This window comes from Littorina saxatilis, linkage group LG13 (assembly GCF_037325665.1).
Source record: "Littorina saxatilis isolate snail1 linkage group LG13, US_GU_Lsax_2.0, whole genome shotgun sequence".
Lineage (NCBI taxonomy): Eukaryota > Metazoa > Mollusca > Gastropoda > Littorinimorpha > Littorinidae > Littorina > Littorina saxatilis.
The window spans coordinates 34,973,124-34,995,388 of record NC_090257.1 but is presented as its reverse complement, the minus strand read 5'-3'; the positions used below and the strand labels follow the sequence as shown (position 1 = coordinate 34,995,388).

At 40.4% G+C, this 22,265-nt stretch overlaps 1 protein-coding gene and 1 long non-coding RNA gene across 5 annotated transcripts in view; one reads left to right on the top strand and one right to left on the bottom strand.

Moving 5' to 3' along the window:
- LOC138945575 (UDP-glucose:glycoprotein glucosyltransferase 1-like) overlaps nt 1-22,265 on the bottom strand; it is a 78,247-nt gene that overhangs the window by 5,325 nt on the left and 50,657 nt on the right. For 2 of the 4 annotated variants that reach the window (XM_070317015.1, XM_070317016.1), the window contains 17 exons: nt 21,349-21,375; nt 17,696-17,899; nt 16,826-16,957; nt 16,088-16,218; nt 15,452-15,547; nt 14,905-15,087; nt 13,218-13,407; nt 12,889-12,940; nt 7,219-7,325; nt 6,744-6,829; nt 5,904-5,988; nt 5,435-5,520; nt 4,486-4,578; nt 4,009-4,093; nt 3,704-3,813; nt 1,241-1,313; nt 117-220 (listed from right to left, as the gene is read on the bottom strand). In XM_070317015.1, coding sequence (XP_070173116.1) covers nt 117-220; nt 1,241-1,313; nt 3,704-3,813; nt 4,009-4,093; nt 4,486-4,578; nt 5,435-5,520; nt 5,904-5,988; nt 6,744-6,829; nt 7,219-7,325; nt 12,889-12,940; nt 13,218-13,407; nt 14,905-15,087; nt 15,452-15,547; nt 16,088-16,218; nt 16,826-16,957; nt 17,696-17,899; nt 21,349-21,375 — 1,844 coding nt within the window. The remainder of the gene's footprint in view (nt 1-116; nt 221-1,240; nt 1,314-3,703; nt 3,814-4,008; nt 4,094-4,485; nt 4,579-5,434; nt 5,521-5,903; nt 5,989-6,743; nt 6,830-7,218; nt 7,326-12,888; nt 12,941-13,217; nt 13,408-14,904; nt 15,088-15,451; nt 15,548-16,087; nt 16,219-16,825; nt 16,958-17,695; nt 17,900-21,348; nt 21,376-22,265) is intronic. The other 2 variants (XM_070317017.1, XM_070317018.1) reach the window with 1 other exon arrangement.
- Nucleotides 18,846-22,265, top strand: part of LOC138945596 (uncharacterized) — a 290,703-nt gene continuing 287,283 nt past the window's right edge. The window contains exon 1 of the long non-coding RNA XR_011449046.1: nt 18,846-18,918. This is a non-coding gene — a long non-coding RNA (uncharacterized lncRNA). The remainder of the gene's footprint in view (nt 18,919-22,265) is intronic.

Sequence of the window (22,265 nt, the reverse complement as noted above, 5' to 3'; positions counted from 1 at the left end):
GTCGAGCATCATCAGAAGAACGAAGGGTGCGAGAGGGAGTGTAGAGAGACACAGTGAGACACAATACTGTTATGTGCAATCAAACTTTCCATTTTCAATACTGCCGAGCAACTGACCTGAACCCGTCCATTTCTTTCCTGCTGTCACAGAACGGAGTGTAGCCATATGGTGCTCCGCCAAGGTCAAGGTCGTTCAGTTCCTTCATGTCTGTTCGTACTATCTGAAAACAGATAAAAACATTGAATTAAGGAGGTTGTTAATCTTAACACCTATACGGAAGTGAAAACGAAAAAGTGCACAAGCGAGTGAGTTAGTGAATGAGTGTAAGTGAGTGAGTGAGTGAGTGAGTGTGAGTGAGTGTAAGTGAGTCACCAGAGTGTGAGTGAGTGTAAGTGAGTGAGTGTCAAAGAGTGAGTGTAAGAGAGTGAGTGTAAGTGAGTGAGTGTAAGTGAGTGAGTGTAAGTGAGTGAGTGAGTGTGAGTAAGTGAGTGAGTGTTAGTGAGTGAGTGAGAGTGAGTGAGTGAGTGTGAGTGAGTGTAAGTGAGTGAGTGTAAGTGTGTGAGTGTAAGTGAGTGAGTGTGTGTAAGTGAGTGAGTGAGTGTGAGTGAGTGTGAGTGAGTGTAAGTGAGTGAGTAAGTGAGTGAGTGAGTGAGAGAGAGTGAGTGAGAGTGAGTGAGAGTGAGTGTTAGTGTGTGTGAGTGAGTGTAAGTGAGTGTAAGTGAGTGTAAATAAGTGAGCGAGTGAGTGTAAGTGAATGAGTGTAAGTGAGTGAGTGTAAGTGAGCAAGTGAGTGACTGAGTGTGAGTGAGTGAGTGTAAGTGAGTGTAAGTGAGTGAGTGTAAGTAAGTGAGCGAGTGAGAGTGAGTGTGTAAGTGAGTGTAAGTGAGTGAGTGAGTGAGTGAGTGAGTGAGTGAGTGTAAGTGAGTGAGTGTAAGTGAGTGAGTAAGTGAGTGAGTGAGTGTTTGACAATGTGTGGATGTACATAAAAAAAAATCCTGCATGTGATTGTGAAGGCTATACATCTAATCCACTGAAATTCTGTCTGAAAATGTAATAAAGACACAAAGCTGAACACATATATGTTGCAGTAAACAAACTATCTTTTTACTCTCAACATTTCACACTGTCTTTTACAATCTACAGAATAATAACTGCACAACATATGGAGAGAAAAAACACCAGCATCACAGAATTTCATTGGTGAATTACATGAAAACAAAAACAAAACAGTTGAAAATACCTGATCAGCGTCCACAAAAATGAATTTCTTGACATCAAGAGGAAACAGAACGTCCAGGAAAAGAATCTTGTACCTGATGAAAAAAAAATGAAAGCGTCAGTGAAGAAAAACTACAAGTACTATACACTGTGCACATAGGATTACATGAAACGGGCTGAAGCCATTAAAAACAAAAATGAGAATGAGTACACTTTGTCATGTGTGCCTCATACATTTTGGATTGTTTGTAACTCAAGACTCTTTACATACTCATTTACATACAAACACAAGAAGGGCAAAGCCCATACGACTCACATGCTTGACCTCGACCTTTAGGGTAACTAAACCTAGCAATGACATCATACACTAAGAACTGCTTTACACATTTTTCCTACCAAAATACATGTGACCTTGACCCACGGTCAAGGTCATCCAAGGTCATGCAACACAAAGCTGTTAATTCAAGACATAGGAAGTACAATGGTGCTTATTGGCTCTTTCTACCATGAGATATGGTCACTTTTAGTGGTTCACTACCTTATTTTGGTCACATTTCATAAGGGTCAAAGTGACCTTGACCTTGATCATATGTGACCAAATGTGTCTCATGATGAAAGCATAACATGTGCCCCACATAATTTTTAAGTTTGAAACAGTTATCTTCCATAGTTCAGGGTCAAGGTCACTTCAAAATATGTATACAATCCAACTTTGAAGAGCTCCTGTGACCTTGACCTTGAAGCAAGGTAAACCAAACTGGTATTAAAAGATGGGGCTTACTTTGCCCTATATATCATATGTAGGTGAGGTATTCAATCTCAAAAACTTCAGAGAAAATGGGAAAAATGTGAAAAATAGCTGTTTTTTAGACAACATGTATGGCCCCTGCGACCTTGACCTTGAAGCAAGGTCAAGATGCTATGTATGTTTTTTGGGGCCTTGTCATCATACACCATCTTGCCAAATTTGGTACTGATAGACTGAATAGTGTCCAAGAAATATCCAACGTTAAAGTTTTCCGGACGGACGGACGACTTGGGTGAGTACATAGACTCACTTTTGCTTCGCATGTGAGTCAAAAATGAACAACTAAACAAGTCGCGTAAGGCGAAAATACAACATTTAGTCAAGCTCAGTCGAACTCACAGAATGAAACTGAACGCATTGCATTTTTTCCGCAAGACCGTACACTCGTAGCATCGTCTGTCCACCGCTCGTGGCAAAGGCAGTGAAATTAACAATCCAGAAAAGCGCGGTAGCGGTTGCGCTGAGGAGGATAGCACGCTTTTCTATATCTCTATTCTTTTTAACTTTCTGAACGTGTTTTTAATCCAAACATATCATATCTATATGTTTTTGGAATCAGGAACGGACAAGGAATACGATGAAATTGTTTTTAAATCGATTTCGGAAATTTAATTTTAATCATAATTTTTATATTTTTTGATTTTTAGAGCTTGTTTTTAATCCAAATATAACATATTTATATGGTTTTGGAATCAGAAAATGATGAAGAATACGATAAACGTAATTTTGGATCGTTTTATAAAAACATTATTTTAATTACAATTTTCAGATTTTTAATGACCAAAGTCATTAATTAATTTTTAAGCCTCCAAGCTGAAATGCAATACCAAAGTCCGGCCTTCGTCGAAGATTGCTTGGCCAAAATTGCAATCAATTTGATTGAAAAATGAGGGTGTGACAGTGCCGCCTCAACTTTTACAAAATGCCGGATATGACGTCATCAAAGACATTTATCGAAAAAATGAAAAAAACGTCTGGGGATATCATACCCAGGAACTCTCATGAAAAATGTCATAAAGATCGGTCCAGTAGTTTACTCTGAATCGCTCTACACAGACACAGACACAGACACAGACACAGTCACACACACACACACACCCCCTCGTCTCGATTCCCCCTCTATGTTAAAACATTTAGTCAAAACTTGACTAAATGTAAAAACAACGTCACTTGAAACCATCAGCAGGCAACAAACACTGATCAGTTCTCGTACACAAACATTCCATTGAAACAAACTGAACAAAAGAGACAAGATATAGTGCCTTAATGCAACATATGCAACACATCCAAACAAATGTCTTGGCTTAGACTTAGAGCCACACACATGCAAACACTCACACACCACACGCACGCATGCACACACACACACACACACACACAACACACACACACACGCACACGCACGCACGCATGCACGCATGCACACACACACACGCGCACGCACGCATGCACGCACGCACACACACACACACACACACACACACACCACACGCACATACACACACACACACACACAACACAACACAACACAACACAACACAACACAACACACACACACACGCACACACACGCACACGCACACACATACACAAACACATGTACACATAAACAAACACACCCCACTTTACTATATCCAAAACACATCCTTGTCAAAATGAGCAGAGAAACACCACCTACCCCCAAATAATTCGCTGCTTCTCCTTCTGTTGGTTGAGCCAGCGCGGCCATTTGTACTGAACCAGTTCATACTCAAAGCCATAGTGCTTGGCCATGTGTGGTATAAAATCCTGTAAGTAGAAAAGGATATGAATTACAAGACACGAAGAAGAATTTCAGATCTATACTTGCAGTAGAAAAAAATACGTCAGAGTTGTTAACTATGCTACAACATTTCCTCTAAATAAAACCCACTTTTTTTTGGTGCACAGAGACATAAAAAAAAGAGAGAGGAAGAGAGAGAGATTTAAGTTGAAAAAGTCTACCTTAAATGAAGGGGAAAGGTAGTTTTTCAGGAACCAGAACTTGACTTTGGACTGTGTGTGCTTCAACACACTCAACATCATAATCCTGAAAATATATCACTCTGTTCATAAGGTGCATTGCTCACAATAGCAAACACAAAATAACGCAAACATAATAAATGTTGTCAGTTGGAAATAACAGAAAGGGACCCAAGCTTTACAGCTAAAATAACTTTAGCTCAGGGATTACACCGTAGTCGTCAAAGAGCAAAATTGAAGCAACAGGTTTTTAGAAAGAAAAGAACAAAAGTGATCATGCACACGCATGCACACACACATTCAACCACACACACAAACTCACTATCTCTAATCTCAGACGCTGATGGTAATAGGATATGGCATATGTATATATAATGATATTTTTGAAAACCACTTATGGCTATAACACTACTTTTTTTTAAATCTGAAAATAACAAGCTAATGATAATCCCTTTTTACCTCAGGAATCTCTCATACAGATGTCCGGAAGCCACAGAGAAAATGTTGATTGTGTCCTCTGCATCCTCCTCCCCCTTCGTGCCAGAGAAGGAGCTGTAACAGCATAAATAACATCATGACAATCATGTCTATACATAAGGAGCTGTAACAGCATAAATAACATCATGACAATCATGTCTATACATAAGGAGCTGTAACAGCATAAATAACATCATGACAATCATGTCTACATGCTTTGCGGATGAGGTAGTTTAGCATACTCCATATACCTTGTGGATGTGACGTCACATACTGGAAGAAGATATTTAATGCATTCAGATTGACGACGAAGCTGACTAAATCGAGGCTAAATCTGGATATTACTGGTAGTTTTATCCCAACAGCCCTCCAATATAAAGATGTTGTACAGTCATTAAATGCATGTATCTATAAATGAGTAACATAAGTAATTTCAAAATACACATAAACACTCATACAAGCCTCCAACCTAACACAAACACAAGCTTGCATGAGCAAGCACACAGATACAGGCAGAAGAGAATGACTGACAGAGAGGCAGACAGACACAGACACAGACACAGGCACAGACACACATACACCTAACACAAACACAAGCTTGCATGAGCAAGCACACAGATACAGGCAGAATAGAATGACTGACAGAGAGGCAGACAGACACAGACACAGACACACATACACCTAACACAAACACAAGCATGTATGCACATTCACACAGGAGCAAACTGAAAAACAAACAGACAGAGACACATACAAACACAAACCGACTGCCCCATATCACACAAGGTTATACAAAAATAAGCTACCATTGCATTCAGACAGACAGACAGACAGAGACAGACAGAGACAGACAGACAGACAGAGACAGACAGACAGACAGACAGACAGACAGACAGACAGACCAACAGAACGACCAACAAACAAAACTTACTTAGAAATAGAGTCCCACAGTCCATGTGACTCATCATCATCATCCTGCAGCAGGTTCTCCTGTTGTTTACCTGGCTTTTTAGCCACCTACCAAACAACAAAGACAACAAACATCACATACAACTCAACAAATTGAAGACAAAAAATTACAGAAAAATGAAATAAAATTAGTGAAAGAAGACACCAATTCTACAGCAGAGCATTTGTTCACCTTCATATTCTCAACAATTTTTCAACAAAGCTACAGCCTGAGTCTTTTTTTATGCACATTACTTTCAGATCAGCTTTTCTGTCACATCAAGGTGTAATGCATTAACATTTTAATGGAATGTTCTATGATATAAGCTTAAAAGGCAACAAGCTGAAAGTTTCAGTGAAAATCGCTGAACACAAAATATCTCTGTGTGCAGAGAATATGCTGGGGCGCACATGTGTGTGTTGAGTTAGCGTGTCAGTAGCAGCGTACAGACCTTAACTCGGACGATCTTGCTCTTGAAGCTGGTCATGGCCACAATCACTTCACTCGAGTTGACCGGAGTGTCTGTGTGTTCATGGCTGCAACACAAACCATAAACACATTTCACACAAAGACTCAGAAATACTTCAACTCCTTCAAAGACGGAGTATGGCTGCCTATTTGACAGGGGGGACTGAAAGCGGTGGTAAAGTCAAACCTGTCTATAATGAGACAGGTGCATGGTAGTTGTTGAAAGGGAAATCATACAAGAAAAAAAACTTGTCGCGGATCCCTCGGAATGGTCAGGTGGGCAGGTGATTGTAATGGAAAGGTGGTCGCCAAGGCAAGTTCGACTGTATTTGTAATCTTCCCATCTGGATATGACAGAGTGTCCTTCTCTGTACCTGTTGGTCCTAAGAGTGTGAAGCACAGCTATGCTCAACAACAACAAATATTGTCCAAATATCAGTTATATATTTGTATTTAATTTTACTCTACTCTGTTTGGCTGTTTTGAGTTTTGTGTCCAACTTTATTTTGTCTATGTTTAAATTTTAAATTTGTTCATTTCACTATTTGTTGTATACCTGTGTCTGTCTGTCTGTCACTAAAGGGGGAAAAAAGCCACAATGATGCACTGTGGTTAAAACATACAAGGAAATGGGATATCCACTGACCCACAAAACAAAAGACATGATTTTTTGTAGTTTTTAAAAAATGTCCATAGCTGTGACAATCAACTTCTATCTCTCTCTTCTTTGCAATAAGGTTGGTCAATGAAATCATGATAATACTTCACCTTTTAACATTGCCTAATGCTCAACAAAAGCGACCAAAACAATGAAAACACTGACCTCTGAATGTCGTATATTTCTTCTGAGCGTCCGTCTCGCAGTCTTAGTTGCCACAGTCCTGGGTTTGCCTTCAGCTGGAAGTAACCCTGTCACAGAAAACATCGACTTTGGTTAACAAAGAACAACAAGCCTGTGTGTTTATTGTTTAAAAAAAGAAGAAAAAAAACAACTGATGTGATGTAGAAGAAAAAAGAAAGACAGACTGACACAGACAAAGACTGGCTGTCGGGTCAAAGCAAAGTATTAATCACAATGAAAGTGGCAATTATATCTGATAAGAAAAGTCAAACAACTTAACTTCCATAAAAATGCATACACATTGTATTTGTCAATTACACCCAGCTGAATACAACTAACAGGAAAGGGTAAATACCAACCAGGCTTGGCATAACAAGTTTGAAAAGCAGATGCTGGCCTTTTTATTCAAGCAGTAAAACCTGAATACAAGGTTATAAACTAAGGGGTAAATACCAACCAGGTTAGCCATAACAATGGTGTCCACCACAGCAGGCTGTGCCTTTGTTCCCAGGATAAACTGCAGACCTCTGGGTGGCTGCATTGTGTTGGAGTCGTAGCAGTGACCTGTGGTGGACATCATACCATCAGAGTTTCTTTACAAGAACAGTACCGTGGAACACCTTTTTTAGGACCTCAAACAATCTGCTAAAATGGGCCTTAAAAATGAGGGAAGTTTCAAATTGTGGTACATTTATAGAGGTTATACACAGAATATCTGAGAAAACAAGGTTTTCAAAGGGAGGGACTCTCAAATAGGCGTGTGCGTGCCAGCGTGTGTGTGTGTGTGTGTGTGTGTGTGTGTGTGTGTGTGTGTGTGTGTGTGTGTGTGTGTGTGTGTGTGTGTGTTAAAAAGGAGGTTCCACTGTACTTGCAAACAAGAAATTGAGGTTAGAGATGTACAGATACCCACTCACTCACTGATTTACTCACTGACTTCTTCATTCACTCACTCACCCAGACCAATCATCAATCAAAGAGCAAGCAAAGAGAACCCAACAAAAGGAAACAGTGTTCATCTTTAAATCACTCCCCTTTCAATTACGTCACTCTCCATCCATTTCATCTTTTAAGTCCAATTTGAAAACTCACTTGTTCCAACAACACTACGGATAGTTCCTTAGTATAGAGTCTGGGGATGTGAGATGTGCATGATGTGTTGTTTGAATCTGACAGTGATTGTATGATTTTTGTATACATGTATTGTTGTCACGCGCTTTGAACTTCTGATAAGGCGCTTTATAAATGCCCGTTATTATTATTATTATTATTATAAATGTACATCCTTTGCATCCATTTCAATCTCCATCAAGGCTTTTGGCATGTGTGTACATATAGTACAAAGGTGTAAAGCTATCATTTGCTGACAACAAATTCCATCAAGTCTCTGTATCTTACTCACTGATGAGTAAGGGGGATGTACAGTGGAATCCAGCTATAACAAACCTGGCTATAAAGAAATCCCTCTTTTAACAAACTACCATTGATTTCCCGGCAGACAGCCTTCTATTTCTTACTTGTTACTTTCCGGCTACATCGAACCTTTTGAACTCATTTGCATAACGAACCCCTCTTTTAACAAACACGTTTTCATCGCCCCAGAACCGTTTTGTCTCTAAAAGTCATAAGGCTACAACGAACTGATGTCAATAATTGTCTCCAAAGACAAAAATACACTAGGGCGGGGATGTATCTCAGTCGGTAGCATGCTGGATTTGTATCCAGTTGGCCGCTGTCAGCGTGAGTTCGTCCCCACGTTCGGCGAGAGATTTTTTTCTCAGAATCAACTTTGTGTGAAGACTCTCCTCGGTGTCCGAACAGCCTCGTGTGTACACGCAAGCACAAGACCAAATGCGCATGAAAAAGATCCTGTAATCCATGTCAGAGTTCGGTGGGTTATAGAAACACGAAACTACCCAGCATGCTTCCTCCGAAAACGGTGTATGGCTGCCTAAATGGCGGGGTAAAAAACGGTCATACACGTAAAATTCCACTCGTGCAAAAAACACGAGTGTACATGGAAGTTTCAGCCCACGAACGCAGAAGAAGAAGAAGAAGAAAAATACACAAACACAAGTGCACATCGCGTGATGAGCGAACTCTGAACAAACAGCGGGAGGTGCACGGAACAGCCACCGCCGCTGTGTTTTCACTATTCCAATCAGACCCAGAACCGCTCCCAACACCAACTGCCACAGAAGCGCGTGTTGCTGCCAATACCCTACGTCGCTACTTGCAGGCAAAGTACAGCGATGTCTGTGACTTGGATATGATCTCCAAATTGGAGTATACAGTGGAGAAGTGTGCCAGTTCTGAGCAGCGTCAGACAAACATTCTGGACTTTTTCAAAACAGCTTAGTACGTGTGTCGCGGCAGTGTCAGTGTGTGCAGTGTCTTTTTTGACGGACACGGAGATTGATCAGAATGTATGTATGTACAAGCTTTTACACGACTTTTTAAATTTTACTTCCAAAATTGTGACAGTAAACATTAGAACTATGCCTCTCTCTATGGATTATATTATGCAGCTGTTGAAAACATACAGAGATTGTACTCTCCAAGGAAAGATCGATGTGACGATCATTTGAAGGTGAGTGGGAAAACTTGTCTCAAGGCCATTTAGGGTTGAAAACTCTACAGCGAATTGCTGAAACATGTATAACAAACTAAAATGTATCTCCCTTGAGATTCGTTGTACCCGGTGTAACAGGCCATTTTCACACATAGTCAGTTTTGACCGGGAGGTCATTCTGGGCTAGCTGATTTTGACCGGGAGGTCATTCTGGGCTAGCCAATTTTGACCCCCCCCAGTCAGTTTTGACCCCCCCCCCCCTTCAAACGTTAAGAATAAGTACGTTAGGACCATTTGAAACGAAATATATGTATGTGTGCACAAAATCTGTTGAAAAAATGATCTAAAAAATAAAAAAATAAAAAAAAAATTCTAAAAAAAAATTAAAAAAAAGTTTTGACGCTTCCAATGAAACTTCAAAAAAAAGTACTTTAGGACCTTTTAAAACGAAATGTACGCATAAATGAATGCATCTATGCATCTCCACAAGTTTGGGGGGGGGGGGTCATTCTGGGCTAGCCCAGAATGACCTCCCGGTCAAAATCAGCTAGCCCAGAATGACCCCCCGGTCAAAACTGACTAGGCCAGTCAGTTTTTACCCCCCCCTTCAAACTTCAAGAATAAGTACTTTAAGACTTTTTAAACCGAAATGAATGTAAATGTGGACAATATTTGTTAAAAAATTGATATTACAACAAACAAAACAAAAACCCTTAACTCTAAAATAAATATAAAAAATAAAAAGTTTCGACGCTTCCCTTCAAACTTCAAGAATAAGTACACTAGGACCTCTTAAAACAAAACATACGCATGTATGTATGCATCTATGCATCTCCCCAGGTTTGGGCGGGGGGGGGGGGGGGTCAAAATCAGCTAGCCCAGAATGACCCCCCGGTCAAAACTGACTAGGCCAGTCAGTTTTGACCTCCCCTTCAACCGTTAAGAATAAGTACTTTAGTACCTTTTAAAACGAAATATATGTATATGAGCACAGTATTTGTTGGAAAAATAATTTTTTAAAAAATCAACAACAAAAATCAAACAAAACGTACTTTAAAAAAAAAAAAAAAAAAAGTTTCGACGCTTCCTTTGAAACTTCAAAAATAAGTACACTTGGACCTTTTAAAACGAAATGTACACATATAGGTATGCATCTATGCATCCCCACAAGTTTTTTTGGGGGGGCAGTCATTCTGGGCTAGCCCAGAATGACCTCCCGGTCAAAATCAGCTAGCCCAGAATGACCCCCCGGTCAAAACTGACTAGGCCAGTCAGTTTTGACCCCCCCTTCAAACTTCAAGAATAAGTACTTTAAGACTTTTTAAACCGAAATGAATGTAAATGTGGACAATATTTGTTAAAAAATTGATATTACAACAAACAAAACAAAAACCCTTAATTATAAAAAAAAAATAAATAAAAAAGTTTCGACGCTTCCCTTCAAACTTCAAGAATAAGTACACTAGGACCTCTTAAAACAAAACATACGCATGTATGTATGCATCTATGCATCTCCCCAGGTTTGGGGGGGGGGGGGGTCAAAATCAGCTAGCCCAGAATGACCCCCCGGTCAAAACTGACTAGGCCAGTCAGTTTTGACCTCCCCTTTAACCTTTAAGAATAAGTACTTTAGGACCTTTTAAAACGAAATATATGTATATGAGCACAGTATTTGTTGGAAAAATGATTTTTAAAAAAATCAACAACAAAAATCGAGCAAAACGTACTTTTTTTCAACAACAACAAAAAAAAATGTTTCGACGCTTACCTTCAAACTTTAAGAATAAATACACTAGGACCTTTTAAAACGAAATGTACACATATAGGTATGCATCTATGCATCCCCACAAGTTTGTTTTGGGGGGGCAGTCATTCTGGGCTAGCCCAGAATGACCTCCCGGTCAAAATCAGCTAGCCCAGAATGACCCCCCGGTCAAAACTGACTAGGCCAGTCAGTTTTGACCTCCCCTTCAAACTTCAAGAATAAGTACTTTAGGACCTTTTAAAATGAAATATATGTATATGTGCACAGTATTTGTTGGAAAAATGATTTTTTTTAAATCGAAAAAAACAAATCGAAAAATACTTACTTTAAAAAAATTAAAAAAATAGAAAAGTGTCGACGCTTCCCTTTAAACTTCAAGAATATGTACACTAGGACCTTTTAAAACGAAATGTACAAATAAATAAATGCATCTATGCATCTCCACAAGTTTAGGGAGGGGGGTATACTAGGCCAGTCACTTTTGACCTCCCCTTCAAACTTCAAGAATAAGTACTTTACGACCTTTTAAAACGAAATATATGTAAATGTGCACAGTATAAAATCGAGAAAAAAAAAATAAAAATAAATTATAAAAAGTTTCGACACTTCCCTTCAAACTCCAAGAATAAATACACTAGGACCTTTTAAAACGAAATGTACACATATATGTATGCATCTATGCATCCCCACAAGTGGTTTTTTTTTTTTTGGGGGGGGGGGGGGGCAGTCATTGACTGGCCTAGTCAGTTTTGACCGGGGGGTCATTCTGGGCTAGCTGATTTTGACCCCCCCCCCCCCCAAAAAAAAAAAAAATTGTGGGGATGCATAGATGCATACATATATGTGTACATTTCGTTTTAAAAGGTCCTAGTGTATTTATTCTTGAAGTTTGAAGGGAAGTGTTGAAACTTTGTATCATTTATTTTTATTTTTTTAAAGTAATTTCTTTGGATTTTTTTCGATTTTGTTAAAAATCATTTTTCCAACATATACCGTGCACATTTACATATATTTCGTTTTAAAAGGTCCTAAAGTACTTATTCTTGAAGTTTGAGAGGGAGGTCAAGACTGACTGGCCTAGTCAGTTTTGACCGGGGGGGGGGGGGGGTCATTCTGGGCTAGCTGATTTTGACCCCCCCCCCCCCCAACCTGGGGAGATGCATAGATGCATACATACATGCGTATGTTTTGTTTTAAGAGGTCCTAGTGTACTTATTCTTGAAGTTTGAAGGGAAGCGTCGAAACTTTTTTTTGTTGTTGTTGAAAAAAAGTTGAGGGTTTTTGTTTTGTTTGTTGTAATATCATTTTTCTAACAAATATTGTCCACATTTACATTCATTTCGGTTTAAAAAGTCTTAAAGTACTTATTCTTGAAGTTTGAAGGGGAGGGTCAAAACTGACTGGCCTAGTCAGTTTTGACCGGGGGGGTCATTCTGGGCTAGCTGATTTTGACCGGGAGGTCATTCTGGGCTAGCCCAGAATGACCCCCCCCCTCAAACCTTAGATATATGTAGTTATATACATATATGCATAAATATTGTTTCTAATCGTCTTAATGTACTCATTCCTTAAGTTTGCAGGGGGGGTCAAAATTGACTAGAGGGGGGTCAAAACTGACTAGCCCAGAATGACCTCCCGGTCAAAATAGGCTAGCCTAGAATGACCGGGAGGTCATTCCGGGCTAGCCCAGAATGACCTCCCGGTCAAACTGGGCTGCTTCAAAATAGGCTGCTACACCGGACTCCACTGTAGATATAGAAGAAAGAAAAGAAGAAGAAGAAGCATGCACTGACCTTCCAATAGCAGATGTTCCAGCTCAAACCCAGCATTGACAGCCTTGTCAACCTGTAACAGATCATAAGCATTGTAATAATTTTGCGAAATTTGATTATCTTATGTTAATCAAATAGAATTAGATTAGGTTACACCAGACCAGATCACCCTCGATTAGACTATACTAGACTAGACTATATCAAATCATCCTCATCATCATCATTAGCCCTTCCTCGAGATAATCGTAATAAGCATCACCTGCACCCCCACCACAATCATCCCCTCTCTCCCCCTCCCCCTCATCATCATGAACGACCCTACACACAAAGTGCAAACAAACAAAAATGACCTCTTCCAGCAGGATGTTGTCAAGGTCATAGACGGAGGACACCGACTCCACGAGCCAGGACTCAGGGGGCTCCATTGCCAGGGTCAGCAGAGACTTGTGGGGCAGGTCCAGGAATCGAGCCGACGGACCGTCCGTCATGCTGCCGTCACTGCGGAACGTGATCTCAGGGTCCAGAACATACCGGTAAAACCTGGACAGAAAAGAATCAAGCTGTGATGAAGATAAACTGACTAGAATGTAGGCCAACAGGGCGGGGATGTAGCTCAGTCGGTAGCGCGCTGGATTTGTATCCAGTTGGCCGCTGTCAGCGTGAGTTCGTCCCCACGTTCGGCGAGAGATTTATTTCTCAGAGTCAACTTTCTGTGCAGACTCTCCTCGGTGTCCGAACACCCCCGTGTGTACACGCAAGCACAAGACCAAGTGCGCACGAAAAAGATCCTGTAATCCATGTCAGAGTTTGGTGGGTTATAGAAACACGAAAATACCCAGCATGCTTCCTCCGAAAACGGCGTATGGCTGCCTAAATGGCGGGGTAAAAAACGGTCATACACGTAAAATTCCACTCGTGCAAAAAACACGAGTGTACGCGGGAGTTTCAGCCCACGAACGCAGAAGAAGAAGAAAAAGAAGTAGGCCAACAAATTAGTGCAATGGTATGGGTTGATTTCGACTCAACCCTATTAGTCAGCTACAAAAAAAAGAATGAATGGCATGAGAAAAAGAAGAAAACAAGCCAAGAAGATGATAGACAGGAACCTAAAGGATAGAAGGTTTTGATTGGAAAGAAAAGAGTTTGGGGCTCCGTGGCTTTCTGTCTGCGTTCATCACTTTGGTGTCTGCTTACGTATGTCTAAGAGGGATGTGCAAATGTTGTGACGGTGTGTATTCATATCACCAGGTGCCACTGGCCCTCACCGCTCTCTCCCACAGACGCACACACACACACACACACACACACACGTTTGCATGCACGCACGCGCACACACACACAGACACACACACACACCATGATGGCAACCAGACTTGCAAGTGTTGTGTTAGTGTGTATCCATATCACCAGCTGCAACTGGGCTCCAGCATTCTCTCAGCCTGTTAGTAACATCTCAATGGACGTTTTTGTTGCGGCAATGATCGCTGGCGGGCAGTGATCGTTGACAACGTGTTTTGCCTGAGGTCATGTGTATTTTGTTTGAGGTCCTGTGAGTTTCACTTGAGGTCACGTGAGTTTGGGAAACACAGGTGCATCATCTACTTGGTGCAGCATAAGGCTAGGAATTCAGGGGGCCAGGTAGAGCACTGGACTTGTGATCCTATGGTCACAGGTTCGAATCCCAGCAGGGACGGACATGGGTCAAGTTTATGTGCAGACTCAGAGACAGTAATCACAGTCCCTCCCCCGTGTCACCACAGTGGCACGTAAAAGATTTCGGTCATTCTGCCATAAGTGCAGGTCACTGGTGGCTGATGACACCTAAACACGCAGACACCTGGGTAGCGCGACTCTTGTTGCTGCTAGCTCTCCACTGGAGGAAGCGACCCGAATCTCCTAGCATTGGGATAATAATTATAAATAATATAAAATAAAATAAGATATATATATTTGTTAGTTAAAGTTAACGCTGTGCATATCTGACACTTAATGCTTCAGAAAGACAAGCAGACCAGACCTGCTCTCTGTACCACTGACCTGGTGACAGGCATCTCAGACAGCTGGTCCCTGCAGTTCATGTAGACACGGATGTCCACGTTGGCCACGGCCTTCAGGATCTGCAGGATGGGGGCCATCTTCTGGGCCTCGCGTGACACCGGGTCCACGATCGCCTCCACCGTGAACGCTGGCGAGTCTTCTGATGCCGGGATCTTGATCACGCTAGAAACCAAAAACAAGTTCAGTGAGGTAAAGTTTCTCTGCTTGGTAGGGGAAAGAAAATTCTTTATTAGACTGGAAGCGACAATCATTTTCACTGAGGAGAAGCTTAAGTTATGTACAGATTAAGAAGCCTTTTTTCGTGGTTGCAGATGCACTGCAATTAGTCCACATGCAAAACACACACAAAATATGTATAACACAGTATAAATGCAGGACAAGAGTTACAAAACAAACAACTTAGGAACACCTGTCTGCCTAATCTTCTGATAAAAGCTTCACCAACTTACACAAAATCAACAGAGGCTCACATCAGCTTAACCTCTCAACGCACAGCATCCTGAAAAGCACAAGATTTTACACTCACCTGTGTTCATCGCCCTTGAAGACGACCTTGTTGCGAGACTCAGATGTGGAAAGAGTGGACAAAAGGGCCGATACTTTCATCACCATGTCACTGCCCCTGAAACACAAATACCATGAAATGTACACATTCAGGGAAACATCAGCATTCAAATACGCATGTACATTAATGTGAGCACAAAGAACTCTTCTAAAGAGTAAAACCAAGGATTGTTTTAATTGAAAATTTTATTTTTTTACTGGAATCAGAAAATAGTGGAAACAAAATCGGTAAATAGTCAGGTTGCCATTTTGTTTGCAAGGTTGCCCTCACTGCCAGCTTCAACTCGTTTTGACCGCATTGCATGAATGGCTGACCACTTTTTGAGAGACAAAGGATTCATACTGCTAAAGAAATAACAATATAGAAAATGGCTAAAAATGCATCCCATGACTCATTTTGGTCTTGTTTTTGCTTTATTGATATCGTACAAGCCCACACAAAAAAAAGATGTAGTTGAAACGGTGAACGCTTGGACTAGTGACTCTGTCAGCCTTATAGGTGTGTGAAAGGCTGTTGGAGCCAGAAAGTGACTAGACAAGTAAAAGTGTGAGCCGAAAAAATAAGGATGGCAATTAATGAATTTGAGCTGTCACTCACTTGTCGCCTGTGATACCGATGCCTTCCACCTGTTCCTTCAATTTCGTGCCTGACTGCTTTGACACCAGTTTTTCAAGCAGGCTGAAATCATCAGGCGTGAACGTCTCTCCTACATCCAGTGGGCCAAACACCTGGTATGAAAAAAGAAAAGGGTTATACATATCAGTTCCATAGCTAGATGAATTGGTACACTGATGTTATCATGTGCACACTTAAGTAAGAAGGCACAGGTCATTTTATTTGGTTTTTTAAAAAGTAATTAACAGTCATTCAAATACACATGTACATTAATGTGAGCACAAAGAACTCTTCGAAAGAGTAAAACCAAGGATTGTTTTAACTGGTAATTTTTATTTTTTTACTGGTTGGAATCAGAAAATAGTGGAAACAAAAACGGTAAATAGTCAGGTTGCCATTTTGTTTGCAAGGTTGCCCTCACTGCGAGCTTCAACTCATTTTGAACAAACTGTGTTGCCAGTGAAACCCACAATTTAAAGACCCACACGTGCCCCTCTGACCTAAGAAACCCCAGACTCAAAATTCAAGACTCAGGGTACTGCTTCCTCAAATTTTTTTCTTATTGCATTGATAAATGTACCTCTCTTTTCATCTTTTAACACCTTTAATTTGTATAGACCCAGCTTTCTCAGATATTTGAAAGAGGGGGGGGGGGGGGGGGGGAGTGGGACGGGGGGAGTGGGGGTTGGACCACTGCAATCGTGTTTCACTTTCACTAACCTTGCCATTGACTACAATGCCACGCTGGGTGTCAGTGAAGCCCAGGACACGGGAGACAAAGATGGTGTGAGACTGCACGAACGCTCCTTTTTCCTTTTCCACATCACGCAGATAGCTGTCCATGTCCATTCCCTGTGAAGAGATCAGCTTTGTGAAAGAGACTCAGATACCTTTCGCAAGATGACAATGAAGGTTCCCATGGGGCGGGGACGTAGCTCAGTTGGTAGCACGCTGGCTTTGTAGCCAGCTGGTCGCTATCAGCGTGGGTTCGATCCCCACGTTCGGTGAGAGATTTATTTCTCGGAGTCAACTTTGTGCAGACTCTCTTCGGTGTCCGAACACCCCCGTGTGCACACATGCGCACGAAAAAGATCCCACGTTCACAGTGAAAGTCTCAGGGCTTGGAAAACACGAAGACACGCATGCATCATCTCTCGTCTCTGATTATCATGATCGTATTTCGATACTTTGACGAGACAAACCCATTGCTGGTGTGTCGAAGAAGATAGCCACAGCGGGCTTGTTCGAATCAAAGTATCACACCATATCTTCAGCGTATTACCAATACCTGTCCCAATATAGACCAGTTGGTCTAAGAGGACGTTAAACCCTAATAGTCAGTCAAGGTTCACATATAAAACAACACTTACCGCATTTTTCGGTCCACAAGGGGCACGCACACACACACACACACAGACACACACACACACACACAGACACACACACACACACACACACACACACACACACACACTCAAATGTATCACACAGATGCTTGACAGGGATAAGCATCTAAGCAGAATTGGGATTAAAAAAAACAAAGATCTAACTGCCTTCTAGCATCAGGTCATTCAAACTCCTACCACTTACATTAACTTCCAGGTCTCTGAGAGTCTTAGTGCCGGCAACAAGGTCAGCATAGTTCTCTTCCTTCACCAGTTTGGTGACGTAGCTTTTGGCAAGGTTGTTGGACAGCGTCTTCAAGGCCACCTGCACTGCTCGGCTCACCAGATCCTTGCTGCTTGGCGATGCCGAGTTGAACACAATGCCAAGGCGAAGGTCGTTTGAAGCTTTCTGAAATACAAACATATATATGTAATTTTGAAAATAATTTATGTATAACTAGATTAATTGTGAAGGAGGTACATGTTAACTTCAAGGTAGTTTTTAAATTCAAATATCTAAGAGATTTTTTTGTTTAGCATGTACTTTAGTGACATAAAAGAACATACACTTGCAACAACAACAAAAAGAAGAAGAAACAAGTCGCAAAAGGCGAAATTACTAAATTTAGTCAAGCTGTGGAACTCACAGAATGAAACTGAACGTAGTCCGCCGCTAGTGCAAAAGGCAGTGAAAGTGACGAGCCTGTTTGGCGCTTTAGCGGAAGGTTGCGCTGTGCTTCATAGCACGCTTTACTGTACATCTCTTTGTTTTAACTTTCTGAGCGTGTTTTTAATCCAAACATATCATATCTATATGTTTTTGGAATCAGGAACCGACAAGAAATAAGATGAAATAGTTTTTGAATCGATTTTGGAAATTTAATTTTGATCATAATTTTTATATTTTTAATTTTCAGAGCTTGTTTTTAATCCAAATATAACATAATGTATATGTTTTTGGAATCAGAAAATGACGAAGAATAAGATGAAATTGTTTTTGGATCGTTTAATAAAAAAATAATTTTAATTACAAGTTTCCGATTTTTAATGACCAAACTCACTCATTAGTTTTTAAGCCACCAAGCTGAAATGCAATACCAAACCCCGACCTTCGTCGAAGATTGATTTGCCAAAATTTCAATCAATTTAATTGAAAAATGAGGGTGTGACAGTGCCGCCTCAACTTTTACAAAAAGCCGGATATGACGTCATCAAAGATATTTATCGAAAAAAAGAAAAAAACGTCCGGGGATATCATTACCAGGAACTTCCTTGTCAAATTTCATAAAGATCGGCCCAGTAGTTTAGTCTGAATCGCTCTACAGTGACACACACACAGACACACACACACATACACACACATACACCACGACCCTCGTCTCGATTCCCCCCTCTATGTTAAAACATTTAGTCAAAACTTGACTAAATGTAACAAAAAGAACAAAAAGAAAAATGCAAGCCTGGTCTTGATACACATTCCTTTTTTTTTGTTTTTTTGTTGCTGTCCCAAATCTTATTCAGTGCTGACACAGCCCAGTGTGGTAATCACTGCAGTACTGCACCAGGGTGTCGGTGACACAGATTCCTGATTGTTAGTCTAAATGCTGTAAAATGATGCATGTGCACGACTTCCGTTCAAAACAAGCAAACTAAGACACAAAAAACAAGAAAGTTTCTTTGTTCATTTGACATGAAAAAAGGTGGGTTTTTTACAGTTCAATGGTGTGAAAAAAATCATGTGTGAATGAATATTGAGAAGAAACAAATACAAATGGATTATGTACAATGTACATCAAACGAAAATACAGTGAATTAGCTTCAGCAAAAGCTTCAACTGCTTGCATTGCTGTTAATTGCATGCCTGTTGCTGTATTGCATCGCAATGATGATTGAATACATGTTGCTTAACTCTTACCAGTTCGCTCCCTTACCCATCGTAAGCAAGCTTACGATGCCCCGCCCCCTGTAGTTTTCCACTGACCAATTATCTAATTATCGAGAAAAAAAATTGGTTATTTTACATTGGATGGGTCGGACAGTGGATAAACTCATATGTTAGACACACTTTATGACAGAAACAAGCTGGGTTTTTGTTATAAGTTAGTTATAGGAATGCATTATTAGGCCCAAAAAAATAAATAGTCTGTTAACGGTAACATAGGCCCAAAAAATAGGGTCGGTAGGTCGGGACTTTTTTTTTTCCCCAAAAAAAACCCCATATTAATTATTTTTAAGTTATTTTGCCAAAAAAAACAAAGACTTTTTTTTTCCCCCCCAAATGCCAAATAAAAGTCTAGGGTCGCGCGAAAAAATAGGGTTGGTTGGGATACCGTAAACAGACTATTTTTTGTTTTGCCTTAGGTATGCGTATGTCATGAAACGTCCAACCTTGAAATTTGGGTGGGGGTATTCAGGTGACAATAACTTTTTTGTTTGTCAGCAAAACTCAATAAAACTTTGCTATGTTATGTAAAATGAATGCCAAAACAGACTAGTTAGCAGCATATCTAAAATAAACTGAACACAAAAAAAATTTCTTCTTTGTGTTTGTCACGTGTTCCAAAAAATGGGCGTACAAATTTCAACAAAAATCATGTTGTCACCCCCATAACCTTTTTTACCTTTGCAAATATGAAAAGCTTATTCATTTTCCTTTCATTTGATATATTACTTTCTATATTTCATTTAGAATATGACCCCAGATAGCCACTCGGCAAGTAGGCACCAACAGCACTGTAAAATATGCCCTAAAACCCCCGAACTGGTAAGAGTTAAACTAAAGAAAATGAATGTACAAATGTGCTCTCGCTTTCTCCCTCTTTGTCTCTCTCACAAACACACACACACAAACACACACACTTAAAATCTAGACGAGTTTCAAGTGCATTTTCTTGCAGATTTAACACACACACACACACACACACACACACACACACACACACACACACACACACACACACACACACACCCAAGTTACACACAGCAGGGTGGTAATGAGGGTAGAAAGTGTGGCAATGGCAGGTATTCGGGTGGACAAGGGAGCCAAGGGTGAAGGCCAAAACAGAAAGCAGAGGTCAAGGATGCTGGGAAATCCCTGATGGAGAAAATGACAAAGGTTGGAACAAGTGGCAAATAAGGCAGTTTTTGATGATTTTCCTACAGAAAGCCTTTGCAGAAGCCTCCATCGCAATGAAGGATTAGATCATGAAATTGTATGAAGCCTGAAAGCATGGTATCTGTTTAACAGTTGTGAAGAGTTACAAGTCAAGGCACTTGCCTGGTGTATGTACAGCACAGATTCTCAGACCTGACCTAAGCTGTATCTCGTCTTGACCTGGTATTCAAAGACAATGCTGTTGGTCTCCTTATTATGCATGGCTTAAGAACTGGACAGCTTTCCCTCAAAAATCACAATTTCCTGCCATTTACAAAAAGCTGATATTATTTTTGAACCCACAAATTCCTCTCAAAAATGCTGGATCCGTTTTAATCAGGATCCATTTGATTCCAGCTGAACTATGTGTTTTGCTCGGAACAGCATAGGTTTACATTTTCACTGAATAAGATGTTTATGGAGTATCTATGGGATGAACAGAAGTGCTTATATTTTCTTTAATTGAAGCTTGGATCTAATTCTCTACAAATCCAAAATCAAGAAGCTGTCTTGACAAGCATTATCGCAGAAGCCTAGGAAATCTGAAATGAACATCAGACTAGGCTACTAAATCACCTGTAAGTCCCCTTTTCAGACTAACAACCAAATGAACAGTTAACTGGTCAACCAATCAACGTAAAAAACTAAACCGCAGGGAATCAAAAAGAAAATGACCTGTACAAAACAAAATGAACACAACTTACGACAGATGATTCGGAATGTGCAAATGACTGAAATGACATGGAAAACCAATTTATTAACAACACTCAGAGAAGATTCAACATGAAATCAAAGAATGTTTTCGACAACAAGTCAATAGTTTTGTCCTCAATCCTGACAAGCCAGCGCTATATTCAACCCAGTCTTATTCATGACTAGTTAACTTGCTTCTCTTGGTGTTTGCAATAACCAAAATGGTCGGATGCTTGACTGATTTTTATGTGAAAGTACCAGAAAATAAATTATCAACCATTCAGTTATGGGTTTCTGATTGCATTAGATTTTGAGACTACAACTATTTCTGCGTTACTACACTAACTTTTGAACAACACTCGGGACCAAGTCACTTGTTTTTGTAGGATGCATCCTTTTTGTGGTTTTCTGAGATGCCACTTTACAAAACACCTAGTGCAATCCCTGTTCCCTCAATCAGGCTGGATGAAGATAGAAATGCACTACCGTATTTGACGGACTACAAGCCGCGACTTTAAAAAAAAAATAAATAAAAAATTTTTTTTTAAAAAATCACATTGCGGCTTATAAAAAGATGCGGCTAAAACGTTACCTAAACTAGAATAGCATTCACCTAATGGAAGTAGCCGCGGATTTTCATTTCGCTCGATTAGCGATTACCGGTACTTTATTAGCTCTCTACTCAAGACTCGGCGCTTTTCTCTTTCTTTCGCGAATCTTCGTTTGTCAACAAGTCGTCGTGACAAGATAGCGTACAGAGAAACACCGGATGTATCTCGTTTTTTTGTGTTTCGCGATAGTTGGAGGAGCGAGAGCCGCCATGTTGTGTTTTCGTCTGCTCGAAATGTGCGCAAAAGTCGTAAATCATCCCAAAAAAGCTTATTCCGGGCGGGACTACATGTGTGTGTTGGTTACAAATTGTGTGTGG